The sequence below is a fragment of the Macrotis lagotis genome, chromosome 4 (assembly GCF_037893015.1).
Source record: "Macrotis lagotis isolate mMagLag1 chromosome 4, bilby.v1.9.chrom.fasta, whole genome shotgun sequence".
NCBI lineage: Eukaryota > Metazoa > Chordata > Mammalia > Peramelemorphia > Peramelidae > Macrotis > Macrotis lagotis.
The window spans coordinates 204,840,301-204,859,141 of NC_133661.1; the positions used below are offsets into that span (position 1 = coordinate 204,840,301).

At 36.5% G+C, this 18,841-nt stretch overlaps 1 protein-coding gene and 1 pseudogene across 4 annotated transcripts in view; one reads left to right on the forward strand and one right to left on the reverse strand.

Moving 5' to 3' along the window:
• WDR76 (WD repeat domain 76) overlaps positions 1 to 18,841 on the forward strand; it is a 59,290-nt gene that overhangs the window by 27,759 nt on the left and 12,690 nt on the right. For all 4 annotated transcript variants that reach the window (XM_074235272.1, XM_074235274.1, XM_074235271.1 and 1 more), the window contains exons 9-10: positions 11,604 to 11,762; positions 13,379 to 13,596. In XM_074235272.1, coding sequence (XP_074091373.1) covers positions 11,604 to 11,762; positions 13,379 to 13,596 — 377 coding nt within the window. The remainder of the gene's footprint in view (positions 1 to 11,603; positions 11,763 to 13,378; positions 13,597 to 18,841) is intronic.
• LOC141522134 (POU domain, class 5, transcription factor 1 pseudogene) lies at positions 3,585 to 4,175 on the reverse strand (annotated as a pseudogene).

The following is an 18,841-nucleotide window of genomic DNA, read 5'->3' on the forward strand; positions in this document are numbered from 1 at the left end:
AACAGTGCTTTCTGTGGGGGGGGGGTGGGGAAGCAAGAATGGGGGGAAATTGTAAAACCCAAAATAAATAAAATCGTTCTTTAAAAAAAAAAACTTAGGAGCGGCTAGGTGGCTGGCTAGGATAGAGCACAGGCCCTGGAGTCAGGAGTAGCTAAGTTCAGATCTGGCCTTATACACTTAATAATTACGTAGTGTGTGGCCTTGGGCAAGCAACTTAACCCCATTTGCTTTGCAAAAATAAGAAAAAAATTATTTAATTTTTTAAAAAGCCATAAAGAAAAAAAAGAGTAGTTGCAGAAGTGGGGTGGGGAATAAAAGATACATTGCAAAGGAAAGAGTGGTGAGGAAGTGGAGGCACTAAGTACACATTTTTCAAGGCAGTTGAGAGAATAAGAGTAACTGGATAAGAGTAAGAGTAACAGTCTCATCACAGAATTTCAGACCTGGAAGATTAAGGTAGTTCAGGAGCCATCTAGTTCAACCTACATCTGAAAACAATCTCCCACTATAAACATCGTCATGACAAATATGGTCCTCCAGCTTCTGCATAAAGGTTGCACTATGCAAAATAATCCCTACTTAAGTTCTAGGAGGGGAGACTAAATGCAAACATAAAAAATATAATTTTTAAAAAATTCAATTATCTGCAGTTCCACAAAACTGGAAATTCTCTCCAACACTGCCTATAATTCTTCCCATGTTCTCCTTTAGCACATTGACAAGCTGGTGGCATTCAATTTCCGCTAGCAGAACAGCACTGGTTTTAACTATTATCCTTTGCCCTTAACAAACAGTCCATCTTCTAATTCCATCAGTTGCTGGAAGCTATTTTCTCCCTTTGCAATTCAACAATAACTTTGAAATTAATCCCATTCTTTGCTTCTACTTACCCAATCCTGAACCTCATTGCCTTTTATCCATTTTTAATTCTAAAATCCGTTGTATTTCATTGCCCTAAAATTGATATTTAAAAAGGTCATTGTGACCCAGCGACCCAAGTCTGGAAGACTTGAGTTCAAATGTGAATTCAGACAATTAATTACCTAGCTGTGTGACCCTGGGCAAGTCACTTAACCCCATTGCCTTAAAAAAATTTTTAAAAAGGTCATCACTTGTATTGCAATAGTCCATAAGCGAACACCAAGTTGAAAAACACATTTGATATTGCCACTATGTGTGGATAGCAAATTCAAAGATTTGAATTAATAATCTTTCACTAGACTCAGAACAATGTTTTGAGAACGATGTCATCCATCTACCGATACCAATCTGATTCTAGAGGAACTGTACACTCAGAAATTCCTTTTCAAATTGGGACCTTTGGTTAGGTCTCCATAATAATTGCACCTTTAGGGACCATAGCTTTTTATTTAGGATTAGGGATTGTAATCTTTCAGACAATTCTGAAATAAAGTGGGAAGACACCTTCCTGGAAAAGGTCTTTTAATGAAGCGCTATCCTATATTGTATCTAATTTTATTTTTAATCAAAAAAAGAATAGTGGTCCTACATCCCATTAGTTAATTGTCAAGAACATTGCTTGCTCAAGAGATTTAGTCTTAATTTTCTCTCACTAATGTCCTTAATTCTTGTACAGACGATACAAGTTTTTTGTGTGTATAGTTGACTACACAAAATAGGAATTGCTGTCCTCACAAAACCTACAGTACATCTCCTTCCAGTTCAATCTGTCTTTCCCCCCTTGTTGAGGCTTATAAGCACAACTGGGACTGATGTTCAGTCAGTATGGTGATTTTTTTCATTGTCCTAGGTCAGAGTTAAAATTTATTTTGCATTTTTTCTACTTGGCCTTCCATTTCACATACATTCAAAAATGCTTGTAAAGCATTTAACAATATTTAGACTATAGTCAGTACACTTTTATGATTGGTTCCTTCCTAAAGCACTTAGTAGGAATCCTGGAAAATTCTTGTATTAAGAAAATTTCTACTAAGCTTTGAAACTAAGGGGGAGAAGTGTGTAAAAAGTATATGGAAATGCTTAGAAATGCAAGATGGCATGTTCTGTGAGAGAACAAGGTGAATCTGACTGGATCATAGTAGGGAGTTTTAAGGCTAAAATGGATTTTCAAATCTAGAGTAGTTTGTATTTGACCCTAGAGTTAAAAGGGAGCACAAAAGGAATGACATATTAAAATGCGTCAGATCTCTTGGGTAGGTTGAGGCAAAAAGTGCCTAAAAGTAACTTCCAAGTTAGATCCATGATCCAATAATCCTACTGCAGAAGTGCAGCAAATACAGAGGGATATAACTTGATAACTGTTGGTGATGAAGGATAGCTAATTCTTAGGGAAATGTAGGCATTTTATCAACCCACAAATTCAATACAAACCAATTATATGAAAGCAGCAGGAAAAAAAGCTACAAGTAGTAGCTAACATTAACAGTACCAGGCACTATGTCAAAGCATTTTACAAAAATGATCTCATTTGAAACTCATAGCAACCCTGGGAGGTTATATACTGTTGTTATCCCCATTTTATAGATGAAGAAACAGGCAAAGTTAAATTGACTTGTTCAAGGTTGCACAGCTATAAAGTTGGAGATGAGATTTAAACTGGGGTTTTCTTGAATTCAGACCTTATGCTACATTAATAAGTATAGAATTTTAAGAGGGGTGGTAAAGTCTTGGATGTTCTTTGTCCTTGTTGCTGCTCAATCATGTCCAATTCTGACTCCATTTGGGATTTTCTTGGCAAAGATTGGTATTTCCTTTTTTTTTTTCTTTAACCATTTCCTTCTCCAGTTCATTTTACAGTCAAGGAAATTGAGGTAAACAGGGTTGGTTAAGTGACTTTCCCAGTCATACAACTGATAATAATCTGGGGTCAAATTTGAACTTGGGTCTTCCTGATTCCAGGCCCAGCCTTCTATCCATATACCACTTAATTGCTTTCTCCTAATCACACCAAATCAAGTATGTAATGTTCAGTTTGTGGTATTCCATTCTATAAGGACCAAGAGGATAAAGTATTTCATGTTATATGACAAGACAACAATATATAATGTTAAAACTCAGGAGTCAGGATGGCCAGAGTTAAAATCTACTTAGGATTTTTTAGGGCCCAAAGTGAACAATTTTAACTTCTCTCATCTCAATTTCCTCTCCAATATTAGACAGCAACATGTTACGAGATTGTTGTAAGGATCAAATAAGATAAATTGAGTTCTTTGCAAACATTAAAATAGCACATAAAATATTAACTATTTTATATTGAGTGGTTGAAGCAAATATTTAATTTGGAGGGGTCAGAGGGGAGGACGCAATAGAGGTCTTTAAATATTTGAAGGGCTTTGATTCAGTATGACTTGCTTAAGATTGTTTTATTTAAGAGTTGGGAGATAAAAGAGATGCGGAACTAATAAACAAATTTTCCAACTTCCCCCCACCCATTCCCCCCTCAAAAATCTGTTTATGAATCTCTGAAATATTGATCTCATTCTTCCCTGTTCCTATACTCCCAGGATTCAGAGAACTTAATTGACCAACTTCCAGACCCTCATAATATTTTGTGTTCCTCATCTCTATTCTCTCACCTTCTCTGTCCAGGATGGACTAGCCCTTCAGCTTGAATGCATGTTAGAGCCCAGAGGGGTAACAGGGAGAGGGGAAAATGCATCCCCTTCTGTGAAAGGAGCTGGGGAATAAAGAGTAGTGAAATGAGGGGCCCCCTAGCTGGGATGACTGAAAGGAGGGCCTGGAGGTAGGGGAAAAGGCATAGTCCCCCAGGGAAGGAGCCAGTTGCCTCAAAATCCTCTCAGGGTGAATTGCCGTTGCTTCGTTGCTTCGCTTGCCCTTCTGGAGCCAGTTACAAAACCAAACCCGGATAACATCTTTGTCAAGGCCCAGCTGCTCAGCAGTATTGCTAATCTGCTGAAGTGTGGGTTTGGGACACTGGAGAAACGTTCTTCAAGCTTCCCTGAACTCCATTCTCAATGCTTGTGCGTTTCCTCTTTCTGGCTTGTTGAAGGACTGTCTCAGCCTTGCACATCTCCTGAAGGTGGTCATTGTCATCAGCTGCTTCTAGCCACTTCTATAGCAGAGGTTGGAGCTTACACATGTTCTTGAAGCTAAGTTGTAGGGCCTCAAAACGACAGATGGTGGTCTGGCTAAAAACCTTCCCAAAGAGCCCCCAAGGTGATGCCCACATCAGGCTGAGTATAACCCAGAGTGATCCTCTTCTGCTTTAGCGCCTTGGCAAACTGCTCCAGTTCCTCTGGGGAAGGGGTCTCCTGTGGCTGCTCGTCTCCACCCTCTGCAGGGCTCTGGGGAGCTGCCCTCAGAAGGGCTCTCAAACCCGGCTGTCGACTGCAGCAATCTCCTGCACAGGTGGAACCATTGTTCCCATGTTGGGCTGAGCTTCACAGTAGGCTCCCCCCTCCCCACATATTGTACAAATGGCACAGGGCCATTCCCCACCCGTTGGGCTCCGGTCAGGTTCCAGTCCCTCCGGGTGGGCCTTGGAAGCTCGGCCAATTCCACGTAGGCTCTGACCCTCCCACCCCACCACCACCAGGGGGTGGCGAGAAATATTCAGGAGTCAGGTGTCCGGCCATGCCGATAATGGGTTTTTTAAAAATTAAATTTAAAAATTAAAAGTCTTTGGTCTTTGTTCAAACTCCACAATTCTTTCTCTGGTTACAAATGGTATTCTCTATTGCAGACAGCCCCAAATTGTGCCTGATAGTTGTATGAGGGAATGAGCAAGTCATTTAAGGTTGATCATCACCCCCCGCCCCATGTTGCTGTTAGGGGCACTTTTTTTTTTAAGTTTTTGCAAGGCAATGGGGTTAAGTGGCTTGCCCAAGGCCACACAGCTAGGTAATTATTAAGTGTCTGAGGCCAGATTTGAACTCAGGTACTCCTGACTCAGGGGCCGGTGCTCTATTCACTGTGCTACCTAGCTGCCCCTACGTTTTCTTCTTTAAAGGGAAAAATAAAGAGGTCATTTTTTTCCCCTCTACCTTGGAATGAAGATTCTAAACTCCTTCCAATCTTGCATCTGAAACTACCTCCTGGACATTTTTACTTGGATGACAATTTCATAGTCATATCAAACTCAGCTGGACTCATCATCATCTCCATCCCAAATAAATTCCTTTCCTAATTTAATTCTCCTAGTTTCCCAGGTTTGAAACCCTACAGTCACACAGGTTTCTATATCTCGGAACCTTTTGTTTCCAGTATCCAGTCATTAAGTTCTTTTGATTCTTCCTTTAAAAGAGTCTTTATGGTTCTTTGGTTCTTTTGACTTCATGTCTGGAATACTGTAGCAGCCTCTAACCTGTGGGGTTTTTTTTTTTTGCTGTTTTGATTAGCCTACCACTCTCTCCCTGCTTCAATTTGTCTTATACAGAACTGTCAAAATCTTCAGAGAAGTCCTTCTTATGTCAATCTCTGCCCTAGAATCTATCTCTCCTGGGACACAATACAGGTTCTCAGCTTGGCAGTGAGAGCCCCTCCCAGTCTGGCTTCAACTCTTACCAGGTTAATTGCTAACAATTCCTAGCCACTCTTAAGCTCCTTGTGGTTCTTGAGTCCTAGCATTCTGTCTCTTTGCTGCCTTTGTATGTACCTTGTCCTTGCTTGACATACTCTCCCTCCTGACTCTATACTTTGCTCCAAGGTGGTCCCTTCCAACACAGTTATGTCTTTCTATGGGAACCCTTTCGTGATTTCCTCCTAAGTGTTAGAGCTCCCTCCTTTCTTAAATTATCTTGTTTACTTACCGATGTACATTTTGTATCCTCAAAATAGAATTTAAATGCCTTGAGAGCAGGGACTATTATACATTTCATCTTGGTTTGTCCTGCATTTACCGTGGTGTCTTGTGCAGAGAAGTCAGTGCTTAATAATTGCTAGTTCAAGTGAGTGCTTTTGTGAAATAATTCCCTCAGAAACATTGCTTTCTTTACATTTTTATTCTTGCTTAAAAAGTCATAATGGTACTTGACTGCTCATTTTTGTTTAAAGAAAAATTTATTAATATTTTTAGCAGAGCAGCACTCTTAGTACCTTTTCCCTTCCCCCAGCCCCTTTCCCGGAAAAGTTACAAATAGATGACATTTTTAAAGAAAAGAAAAGCCAAAAAAATTTCTGAAATTGATAAAATGAAAAAGTCTGAAAATACATGCAAGTGAATAATCCTTGTTGACCTCCCACCTCTGCAAAGGAAGGAATAGGAATATTTTCTCATATTTTTCAAGATTTGCTTCTGCTTTCATTTTCTTTTTTGAAAAAAAAAATATTTACTTTTAATTTTACAATTTTTCCCTAATCTCTCTTCCCTCCCCTCACCCCCACAGAAGGCATTCTGTTAGTTTTTGCATTGTTTCCATGGTATACAGTGATCTAAGTTGAATGTGATGAGAGAGGAATCATAACCTTAAGGAAAAAAAATAAAATAGAAGTGATTTGCTTGTTCTTTATAAATGTACAACATTCAACTTTGATTTGTGATTTTTCTTTTCTATTTGCATTATTAAAATCATTGTGTACATTTTCTTGACTCTTCCTACCTGTATTTGATATTGTAAATCGTTTTGTGTTTCTGTGCTCATTTATATTTGTCCTTTTTAACAGCAAAGTAATATTGGAGTTTTATATTACAATTTGTTTAAACCATTCCTCAGTCAGTGGCTTCTACTTTGCTCCCAGAAAAAGAACTCCTTTAAATATGTTGTTATTTAGGAATGTTTTTTTCCTTATCAATTTCCTTGGGATATAAGCATAGTAGTAGAATCTCTGGGTTAAAGGGGTATGGTCATTTTAATCACATTATTTGTATAATTATTTCCCTCCAATAATGCACTTGTGTCTGTTTTCTCGAACCCTTCCATCACTGACTATTTCTATATTTTTTCATCTTTGCCAATTTATTGCTTATTAATTTATTCCTGACTCTTTAGTTGGACATTCATACTTCATTTTGAAGTAGTTCCACCATATTTAATTAACTTTCTTGTTGTTTTTCTTAAAATGGTCCCTTTGTTTCAGTTGACTGTTCATGCTATTCACCCTCTTCCCCAAATATTCCATGACTATTATTGCTTCTCTGTCTTTGTTTATGTAGTATTCTTTGCTTGCAGTGCTTTTTTCTTTTTTACCTCTTTTGCACTAGCAAAGACTATAGTTCCTTACAAGGTCAACTTAAACTCTGTTCCCAGTTTAAATTTCATCTGTTTCCTAAAGCCCTGCTAGCTCAATTCCAGAGGCATTGATTTTTTGGAATTCATTAGCACTTCTATACTTTATGGTTTTGTAAATAATTTATTTTTGTAATTTATTTTTTAATTTAATTTATTCTCTTAATTATGGATAGATCCTCCTTACCTAGATGATAAGCCTTTGAAAGAAAAGGGCAGGAAGGGAATAAATAGTTATTTCACACCTATTTTTGTATGTTTCAGTTACTGTGCTAAGCTTTTGGCTAATATTATTTCATTTGAGCCTTATAGCAATCTTGGGAGGGAAGTACCATTATGGAAGCAGAGGTTGTGTCTTGTCCAGGGTCACACAGCTAGTCAGTGTCTGAGATCATATTTGAACTTGGGGTTTCTTTGGTTTTTGCAAGTCAGTAGGGTTAAAGTGACTTGCCCAAAGTCACATAGGTAGGTAATAAGTGTCTGATACTAGATTTGAACTCGGATCCCTGACTCCAGGGTTGGTGCTATATCCACTGCACCACCTAGCTGACCCTGGACTTGGGTTTTCTTGACTTTGGGCCTGCACTCTGTCAACTGTATTCCCTCCATGTAGGGCGGGAACTTAATCTTCTGGTTCTTTTGAATCACTTATCACTATTGTAGAATAAAGAACAGGCATAATGACATGAGGGAGAGAGAATAACTTAAAGAAGAAGCAGAAGGTTTTTTAAAATTTCGTAACTTTCAGTTATTATATGTGAAGATTTGAGATAAAGTACAATAAACAGTGATTATCTGAAAGTACTGGTTGTCTTATTCTCTAGAAATAAGAGCACAAATATCTAGTAGTCAGTGGTATGACAAGCAACCTAGAATGGTAGATCTGGGATGATTCTTGAGTTCACTTTAGGTACAAAAAGGCAAAGATGGTAGTTGGTTAAAAACCATTTATTTATTATTGAAAAGCTGAGATGTATTTCTTTTTTGGATATACCTTGTATTTGTAACCTTTGTATCAAAGATATATGGCTGATATAAAGATCCTAATGGTTTACTTTATAGGAGGATATAACACTTGGTTTGAATCCCTCCCCACCTGGGAAAAGATCTACCTGGTTGACATCTTAGAAGTTTCATGATGGATATTTCCTGGTATAATTTATAGGGCCTAGTTAAAGTATCTTTTCATAATGGGGTCCTGCTTTAGGGAATAACCTGATTATTTCTTTGTTTACTCTGTCATCTTAAAAACAGAACAAAAGACACAGTGTATGATATTTATTCTTTTTTCCATTCTATAACTTCCCAATGACTCCCCACATTCAATTCAATACAATTAAGCAAAACAAGCAAACATATTAACCACATCTAGCAGTGAATACCTCATTCAGTGCTATTGTCCATTGACTCTCTTGACAGATAGAAGGCATGTTTTGCCATATAAGTATTCTGAAGTCATAACTAATCATGGCCTTGATGAAAGTTCTGATGTCCTTAAGTGCCTTTCTGCTTTATATTATTGTGTTCATTGTCTAATTTGTTCTCTTGGTTTTGCTTCATTCTGTACAAGTTTTATCACAGTTTTTTTTTTTCAGGGCAAAAATATTCATGCAAGTTTCCTCAGGTTTCTTTTGTTTTGGTGCAACTGATATTTCATTACATTATATACCAAAATTTTTTTAGTCATTCTCTAACTTTACTACCACTTTATTCCCACCACAAAAAGTTGTATATTTATATTTATGTCTCCGCTTATGGCTCAGAAAAGATTTTCATCTAGTACTGAATTCAAGTTAAATGTGATCCAGTGCTGCTGAATGTAAGTTTGGTCCTCTTCCAACTGAGAAAGCAGACTGACTACAGAAAGAAGAAACCCTACTGAAAAGGCCACAGCAGAAGAAGGCCATGAGAGGACAAGTCAGCAAAATGACCTGATTTAGAGAGGTAATGGAAGATAATGGATTGAAGAGCAAAGGGCAATTGGAGTTCCTTTCACCACAAAGATGGTTCAGCATCAGGCCAGAATTGCTGTTGAAAAAGAAGTTAATGATTTCAAAGGAAGGACACACTTGGTTCTTCTGGATCATGAAAAGGAATGGACTAAGCATGTGTCCACACACCAGACCTGCCCAGGGAGTGCTTGTGGTCAACTACAGACCAGAGCACAGGCAGGAGAGCAGTCAGAACCTCTCCTAAGATAGTGATTTGTCATCAAACACAGATGAGGACAAGCTCATGGATGGGAGTTTTGACAGTGAGGAGGAGTTGTATGAATTTTATGATGAATAAAACTTGAGTTCAATAACTTTATGTAATATATTTTTTCAAATTATCACTGGATCAAGAAATATATTTAGAGGCTTTGCCAGTATAAATCTAAACTATTTTCCATAACATATCTCCACTAACAGTGGATTAATGAGTAAAATAGGAGAATACAAAATAAATAATTGCTAGTACATTTTAATGCATCAATAAAAATACTTAAAATATCTAGGAGTAAATCTTCCAAGACATGTTTGAGACATAAAGACTTAAGTACAAAATACTTTTTATAGAGATAAATTAAAACCTAAGTAATTGAAGCTGTATGCATTACTAATATGTGGGTTTTGCTACTATAATTAAAAATGACAAAATATCCCACTTAAATTATAGATTTAGCTCTTCCAGTGAAGGCTTACTTTATGGAGCCAGATAAAATACTAAAGCATCTGTTTGGAGAAATAGAAGAGCTAGAATCTCAAGGAAAATAATAAAAAAATAGTAGATAGAAATGAAAGGTTAATAGCCACTTTCAGACCTCAAACCATATTATAAGGCAGTAACCATCCAAACTCTTTGGTATTACTTAAAGAAATAGAAAATTAGATCAGTGAAACTGACTGTGAATAATCCTGTATCTGAAACAACTGAAGTAAATAACTCTTCGATAAACTGAAGATCATAAACATCTTGGGGAAGAACTTGGACTCTTCATCAAGAACTTGTAGGCAAACTATAAAGAAAGTTTAGGGAGAAAATATTCAAATATAAAAGCATCATGTCATTTTAAAATATAGGAAAATGAATGGCAGTACCCTTCATAGGTAGGGCGTTGAAGGGAGAATTCCTCACCAAACAAGGGATAGAAAAATCCTAACTGATGAAATAGATAATTTTGATTATATGAAATTTAAAAGCTTTTAAAGATTAATGCAGTGAACAAGATTGATGCAGCTAAGCTAACATGGGAAACTAGATTGGGGAAATTTTTTACATCAAATAATTATGATATCCAAACTATGTAATGAATTAGTGTACGTAAATTAAGAGCCAATCTCCTAGAAGCTAAGTAGTTAAAGGATAGAAACAACTAAATCTCAGTAGAACAACTACCCATAATAATATACAAATTAGGTTGGCCAAAGTCACACAAAATGTTTAGAAAGAAGTAACTGAAACCAAGAAAACAGTACAGGGACATTAATGATACAAGAGAAATGATGATAAAATGAAACAGAATGCTGTATAATTGTAATGAGTAAGCTTATCCCTGGAGAAAAAAGAAAATACATCTCTTTGATAAGAGAGGTGGGGGACTATTAAGTATGAAATGTTGTTTGTACTTGTAGACATGGTAGTTTTGTTGGTTTTACTGGGTTTTATTGGGTTTGTTAGTTTTAAATCTTTTTTTTAAGGTTTTTTGTTAGTTTTAAATCTTGATTATTATGAAGGACTTCTAGAGAAGACTGAGGTTCAGAAATGAAAGTGATGTAAAAAGAAAAGGCATCAGTCTTACTATAAATCCTCCCAACAGGACTTAATCAATAACATCTTCTGTTAGATATGATTGTTTGAAGTATTAGAAGGGTTTTGAAACTGACTTCTTTTTTTTTTTTGCAAGGCAATGGGGTTAAGTGGCTTGCCCAAGGCCACACAGCTAGGTAATTATTAAGTGTCTGAGGCTGGTTTTGAACTCAGGTACTTCTGACTCCAGGACCAGTGCTCTATCCACTGCACCACCTAGCTGCCTCTGGCTTTAGCAATATTAATGAAGAAATTTTGACTTTTTTTTATTGTATAATCTGTGAACAAAATTTTTGCTATTTTTAAATAATTCTTGGATCTCAATATATTTAGTGGATAATTTCTCTAAAATTGTATTAACTCCTTGCCAAAAGGGTATAGGAAGCAAAAAAAAAAAGAAATGAAATTGATGAGTAAAATTTACCTTTTCTTATTGAATTACAAACAAATGATAATCTGTTCTTGATAACTAAACTACTTTTAAAAGGCTAGATACTAATGGGGGGGAGTATATAAGCCTCTTAGTGTTATATTTAGTTGGATTTAAAGTTGGTAAGAGTATTTTAAGTATAGCTTCACATTTCTGTTTTTAATTATTGTAGAGATTGTTAATCTGGTAAATGTTTCTGATTTTCACTTACTTTACAGTCTCAGCAACCTAGAGAAGATGGGATTTTTACCTTTATTCTTCACAGTCAAGTAGTTAGCTGTCTGAATTTTTCACCTACCAATCCAGCACATTTGCTGTCACTGAGCCATGATGGGACACTGCGCTGTGGAGATTTTACACGGGCTGTTTTTGAAGAGGTGAGTATTGGTGTGATTCCTTGCAATCCTTAAATCACATTCCAGCTGCTTTATGAAGTTATATAAGAGATCATTTTGGTAGCCAAATTGTGAGAAAAATGACCATTTCTGTATGAAACTTTTAAGGTAAAAGATGTTGCTATCCTTTTTTGTGGCCATAAGACTTACTCACTATAAGGAAAAGAGAATTAACATTTTTTTCATTCTTAGCTTGGGCAAATATTTGGTGAAGATGAATTTGGGCATGAAATTGGAGTTTAATGTATTTCATTAAATAAGGCACTTTGTAAATATCCAGAACCTTTTAGCTGACTACTTTCTAGGTTGTATAGCAACCATACTTGAAAGACTATTCCACATCCTCTCATGAAGAATTAGGAACATCAGTCACATCTGCCTCTTGTATGCTTTTAATCTGGTGATTTTTGAGAGGAAAAGTTAACTGTTGATTAAAACACAGAGAATACTTCCAATTAATTCAGCAGCCTTTAGACTATTGACCACTATTGACCTCTGGTGGTTGCTCTGGTCTTGAGATTCTCATCGTAGTTATAATGTAACTTGACCTAGGCACCTGGTTCTGTGCCAGGAGAAATTTAGCCTTTCTCCTGCTTATTGTTATCTCATAGCTACAGATACCCTTTAATGTATGGGCTCTGACTTTCTGCAATAGCTGATGATTTTGTCTCCTTTAACTCTTTTTCATTTTTCATTGAACAAAAGGAGCAGAGGGTGAACATAAATGGATTCTGATTCCATTATTTTTCCCCACAAACCTACCATTCTTCCAAATTTCCCTAATTCTTTGGAAGATACTGCTATCCTTTACCCTTTAAGATTTGAATGTAGCATTATCTACAATCTGGCAAACCTACATTTTCCCCTCATTCCATATCCATTTACTTGCCAAATAATGTCATTTTTCTACCTCTGAAAAATCTTAACTCTATGCATGTAGCCCTTACCCTAATTCAGGCTCTCACCCATGGACTATTGCAGTAGTCCAGTATTTTATATCCTTAACTCGACTTTAGCTCTTTTCCAATTCATCCTCCATGTAGTTGTCAAGAAGAATTCTAAGTCTTAACCTGTCACTCCTCCTATTCAATAAATTTCACTGATTCCTTATTGAATCTAGAATCAAATATAATTTTATCTCTATCTCATTTTTTTTTTCATTTTTATATTTGGTATGTTTTATAATGCACATAATTATTGGTATAATGGTAGATATAGTTACATATACTTGTAAATAAGTATATATGTTATGCATGTGTGCTCAAAAAACTTGGTGATAGATGCACAATCAGAAAACTTTGGTGATTGTTCATTGAATTAAAGAAATAGGATTTAGCTCTAGTTTTTGAATTGTCCTTTTGGGCAATCATGTAGTTATTAAATGCCTTATTTTTCTCCCCCTTTAAAAAGAATTCTAATTTGTGACCACTGTTTTCTTTTCAGGGTAATATGAAGTTGTTATTATTATTATTAAAATTATTTATACTATTAGCAAATTATTTTAAGTGCCTAGTTATCCATAGAACTTCTTGAAAAAGGGCACCATAGATAACAAGCTATTTTGTTGCTATTAAGACAAATGTTTTTGTATTTTTTAGGTATATAGAAATGAGGAAAGGGATTTTTCATATTTTGACTTCTTGGCTGATGATGCATCTACTTTAATAGTAGGACACTGGGATGCAGGTGTGGCTATAGTGGATAGAAGGACACCAGGAACTTCATATGAGCAATTTTTCAATTCTAATATGAGCTTAATAAGAACTCTCCAGGTTCACCCAGTGAATAGACATTATTTCATAGCTGCTGGTGCAAGGTAAGTTCTTTTCAAACATATTTATAAGTTAAACCTTGAGTATAAGGTTTTCAGTTATCAAAGCTATTTTGTCAGAAAGGAAAATAACTTGAATTTTATTTGTCATATGTCAAATAGCGTATTTTTTTCTTGTAAGACTCATTTGAAATTGTAGCATACCTCATTTTCACTCTATTCTAAACCTCTTCCGTTCAGTTTCCATTCCCTTTGACTAACAGAATTCTGGCTCCTTCTAGGAGACATTGTATCCTTGGATTCTCTGTCCATCACTGGATCCCCCTTATTCTGGAATTCCATGAAAATTTGTCCAGGAAAAGGATTAGATATTTTCTTTATTTCTCACTGCTACTTTTTTAATTTTTGCAAGGCAAATGGGGTTAAGTGGCTTGCCCAAGGCCACACAGCTAGGTAATTATTAAGTGTCTGAGGCCAGATTTGAACTCAGGTACTCCTGACTCCAGGGCCAGTGCTCTATCCACTGTGCCACCTAGCTGCCCCTCACTGCTACTTTCAAATTCTTCCTTTATTGTTATCACTTAGCAACTCTTCCTCCTTTGGGGTTCACTATCTGGTGTTCTTGACTAGAACTTTGTTTCAGTCTTCTACTGGCTGTCAGATTATTCTCATTCCTTTGTCAAAGTCAGTCGAGAATTTATTCAGCACCTGCTGTATGCTAGGCACTGGGAATATAAATATAAAAAAGATCATGACCTCTAACCTCTAACCAGTACTTCACGTGGTGATCTTATTGTCTCCCATGGATGTCATCTATACTGATGACTCTAAAATCCACCATCCTGTTGTTACTTCTCTACTGACCTACAATCTTGCATCTCCATTTACCTTTCAGACATCTTGAATGGAACATCCACTAGGCATCTTAAATTCAGCATGTTCAAAAAGGAGCCCTTAAACCCTTCTCAACCTCTACCTTCCCTGTTTTTGTCAGGGGTAATACTGTCTTTCCAGTCCTTCAGGCTCACATCCTAGAAGTCATCCTGGAATCTTTACTATCTCTCACTCCCCTGTATCTAATCAGTTGTCATTGTTAACTCTCCTGAATATGCCCCATTTTCCCTTCTGATATTCTCACTCCTCTACTGTAGGCTCTTATCACTAGGTTTAAAAAGGACTCTGAAAGTTAAATAGAGGACTTTATACTTGATCCTGGAATCAATCGTTTATTGACTAGGAAGGGTCTAGATGAGAGTACCTGTTCTTTAGGAATATTGTTTAGGTAACTGAATGGAAGAGTCAGCCTTGGGAATAGAGAGAATGGCAGGACATTGTAGAGGTGGACTCAGTAAGACTTAGGAATTTAGTGGATGACTGTTGGGTCTCACAGCTGATGAAGTGTGAATCAAAACTCCTCTTCCCAAGTTCAAATCCCAGACATTCACTAATTGTGTAACCCTGCATCCTGTGTGTCTCGGTCCCCTCACATGCAAAATGAGCTGGAGAAGAAAATGGCCAAACTACTTCAGTGTCTTTGCCAAATGAGGTCATGAAGAATTGGAAGTGACTGAAAACAACTGAAAAGCAAAGATGACCCTGAGGTTGCCAAAGTGAGTGGCTGGAAGAATGGTGCCCTTCATAGAAACGAGAATGTTAGGAACATGGGCAGGATTTTGAGGGGAAAATAATGAACTTTATTGTAGACATTGTCAGTTTGAAAGACCTAGAGGGAACTCAATGGGAAATGTGCAGTGGGCAACAAATGAGGCTGGACTGGAGTTTCAGCGCTAGATGAGACTCAAGCTAGATATACATGTTTCGGGGTAGTCTGTGTAGAGATGATAGTGGAAGCCATTACATCTGCGGTGATCACCCCAAGACAGAGAGATCAGGGCTTAGCATAGGACCCTGATGCCTAACTATCTATAGAGATAGGACACAGATCTAACAAAGGAGACAGATAAGCAGAAAAATATTACATCTTTGAAGGCTTTGAATTCCTTTTTTGAATTTTCATACCTTGTGTCTGGCACTAGATAAATAGATATAGTTGTAAGGTAAGTGTAGAGGAGCCAAAAGAGGATAGTGTCACAAAAAACTCAGGAAAGAAAGTATCTAGGAGGAGATCAATAATATCACTTGCTATAGTTAAAAGAAAAAAAGTTCAACATTGAAATAAACCAGTGGTTTTGGCAATTCAGATAACATTGAGAGCCTTGGAGAGAGCGTTTTTAATTGAGTAAAATTTCAAATACTGAGAAGTGAATAGTGGTGAGATAGTGGACACAAGAAACATAAGTAGCTTTCCTAGGAGTCTGACTGTTAAAAAAAGACATAAAGAATGATACTTTGAATTGATATAGGGTCAAGTTCTTTTAAAGAATGTTTATGAAAATAAGTTTGAACTTTAAGGAGAGGGGATGCTCAAAGGAGCAAGCTCACAGAAGAGACAGAAGGGGAGGGATTAAGGGGAATAGCAGGAGAGTTGAATTTGTAAGAAGACCATCTCTTTCGTGGAGACTGTAATAAAGAATAGAATGAGACATAATGTATAGAACATCTGAATAAAGAATTCTGATGTATGGCCTCAAATTTTTTTTGTGTGAAAGTTTTTATATATTTTTTCAAACTACATGTGAAAATAAATTTTGATTTTCACTTTTTAAAATTTTGAATTCCAGATTCTCTTCCTACCTTTCCCCTTACTGAGAAGGCAAGCACTTAGATAAATATGTGCAATTATGCAAAACATTTCCATATTAGCCATACTATAGAAGACTGCCCCTCTCCCCCACAGAATAAAAATCCCAAGAAAAATTAAAAGAAGTTTCTGCATTTAGACTCTTATCAATTCTTTATCTGAAAGTGGATAGTATTTTTCAACCAATAGTCCTTTTTTATTATCTTGGATCATTGTATTGCAGAGAGTAGTTAAATCAGTCACAATAGATTATTGTTATGATATTGCTGTTACTATACAATGTTTTCCTAGTTCTGCTTACTTTTTTTGAATCAATTCATGTAAGTCTTTCTGGATTTTTCTGAAAGCACTCTGCTTTGTCATTTCTTATACCATAACAGTATTCCATCACAATCACATACCACACCTTGTTCAGCCATTCCCCAACTGAGAATGGTCATCCTCTCAATTGTTAATTCTTTGCCATATCCAAAAGAGCTGCTATAAATACTTTTGTACAAATTGATCCTTTGTCTTTTTCTTTAATATAGATTTTTTTTAGTTGCATAACCAATTCATTGATCTGTTTTTTCTCTATTTTATTGATGTAAGTGCTTAGGGATTTATATTAAGTATCTGAAGCTGGGTTTGAACTCAGGTCATCCTGATTCCAGGGCCAGTGCTATATCCAATGTGCCACCTAGTGTCTGAGGTCAGATTTGAACTCAGGTACTCCTGACTCCAGGGCTGGTGCTCTATTCATTGTGCCACCTAGTCACCCCTGCAAAAGCATTTTTCAACATTTACTTCCAAAACTTGAGTTTCACATTTTCTCCCTTCCTCCCACCCTACTCCCTGCATTGAGAAAGCAATGTGTAACCCTGAAACACATTGCTTACAATAGCCATGTTGTAAAAGTAAACATAATCCTACCCCCACCCCACACCTCAAGAAAAATAAAGTGAGGGGAAAAAAAGTATACTTCAGACACCAGCAGCTTGCTCTTTGGCATGGATAGCATTCTTTATCATAAGTCCTTCAGACAAATTGCCTCAATATTTTTTTCCATAGTTGCTATTACTAGCTATATTTCCCTCCATTCTGTTTCCCCCCATCCCCATTTATTCTATTTTCTCTCTCCTTTAACCCTGTCCTTCCTCAAAAGTGTATCTGACTACCCTCTCCCACAATCCTTGCCTCTTTTCTATCACCTATACCTCTTCTTCCATGTATCCCCTTTCTCTCATCCCTTTTCTTTCCTATTTTCTTCTAGGGTGAGATAGATTTCTATACTCAAATGAGTGTATATGTTATTTCCTCTTTGAGCCACTTCCAATAAGAGTAAAGGCTTATAAACTCACTCCCCCCCCCACAGAAAGCAATCTGATAATTTTTGCATTATTTCCATGAATGTCTTGAGAGAAAAATTATATAAAAGGCATATTTATATGTTCTTTATTGTCCCATTCATTTTTCTTCAGAGATTTATCATTTCTAACTTTTTTTCTTGTTTATTTTTTGGTTGATTTTTCTGGTTTTGAGAGGAAAGAGTTAAGATGCCCCACTACTATAATTTGATAGTTTATTTCCTCCTATAATTCATTTAACTTTTCCTTTAAGAAAATGTTGTATCATTTAGTGCATATGTCATTGATATTATTTCCTTATCTATAGAACCTTTTAGGAAAATGTAGTTTCCCACAATCCTAAAGACTGGCAAGTTGCCTTCTGTGGGGGGGGTGATTAGGGGGATAATTGTAAAACAAAATAAATAAAATCTCAAAACGTTGTAGTTTCCCTACTCATCTCTGGTTATAGCATATCAGGACAGTTTTCTTTGATAATTTCTTGTAAGATGATGTATAGGCTCTTCTCTTTTTGTAAATGACATTTTAGATAATACAACATTTTAAAATGATCTCTTTTTTCCAGGTCAGTTGTTTTTCCAATGAGAGATTTCTATTTTCTTTTATTTCAATTCTTTTGATTTTGTTTGATTGTTTCTTGATGTCTCATGAAGTCATTAACTTCCATTTGCCTGATATTTATATAATAATTTTTTTTCATTGTCTCCTTTGCTATTTGGCCAGTTTTGTTTTTTAAGGCATTCTTCTGTGATTTTTGTGCCTCTTTTACCAAGCTGTTGACTGTTTTTTTCAAGATTTTCTTGCATTACTTTTACTTTTCTGAAATTTTCTTCTACCTCTTATTTGAATTTTTTTTTTTTAGGTTTTTTTGGCAAGGCAAATGGGGTTAAGTGGCTTGCCCAAGGCCACACAGCTAGGTAATTATTAGGTGAATGAGACCAGATTTGAACCCAGGTACTCCTGACTCCAAGGCCGGTGCTTTATCCACTGTGCCACCTAGCTACCCCCTCTTATTTGATTTTTAAAATTCTTTTTGGGGGCGGCTAGCTGGTGCAGTGGATAGAACGCTGGCCCTGGAATCAGGAATACCTGAGTTCAAATCCGGCCTCAGACACTTAATAATTACCTGTGTGGCCTTGGGCAAGCCACTTAACCCCATTGCCTTGCAAAAAAAAAAATTTTTTTTGACTCTTCCAGGTATTCTTTTTTTGGGCCTATGACCAATTCACAATTTTTTTTAGGC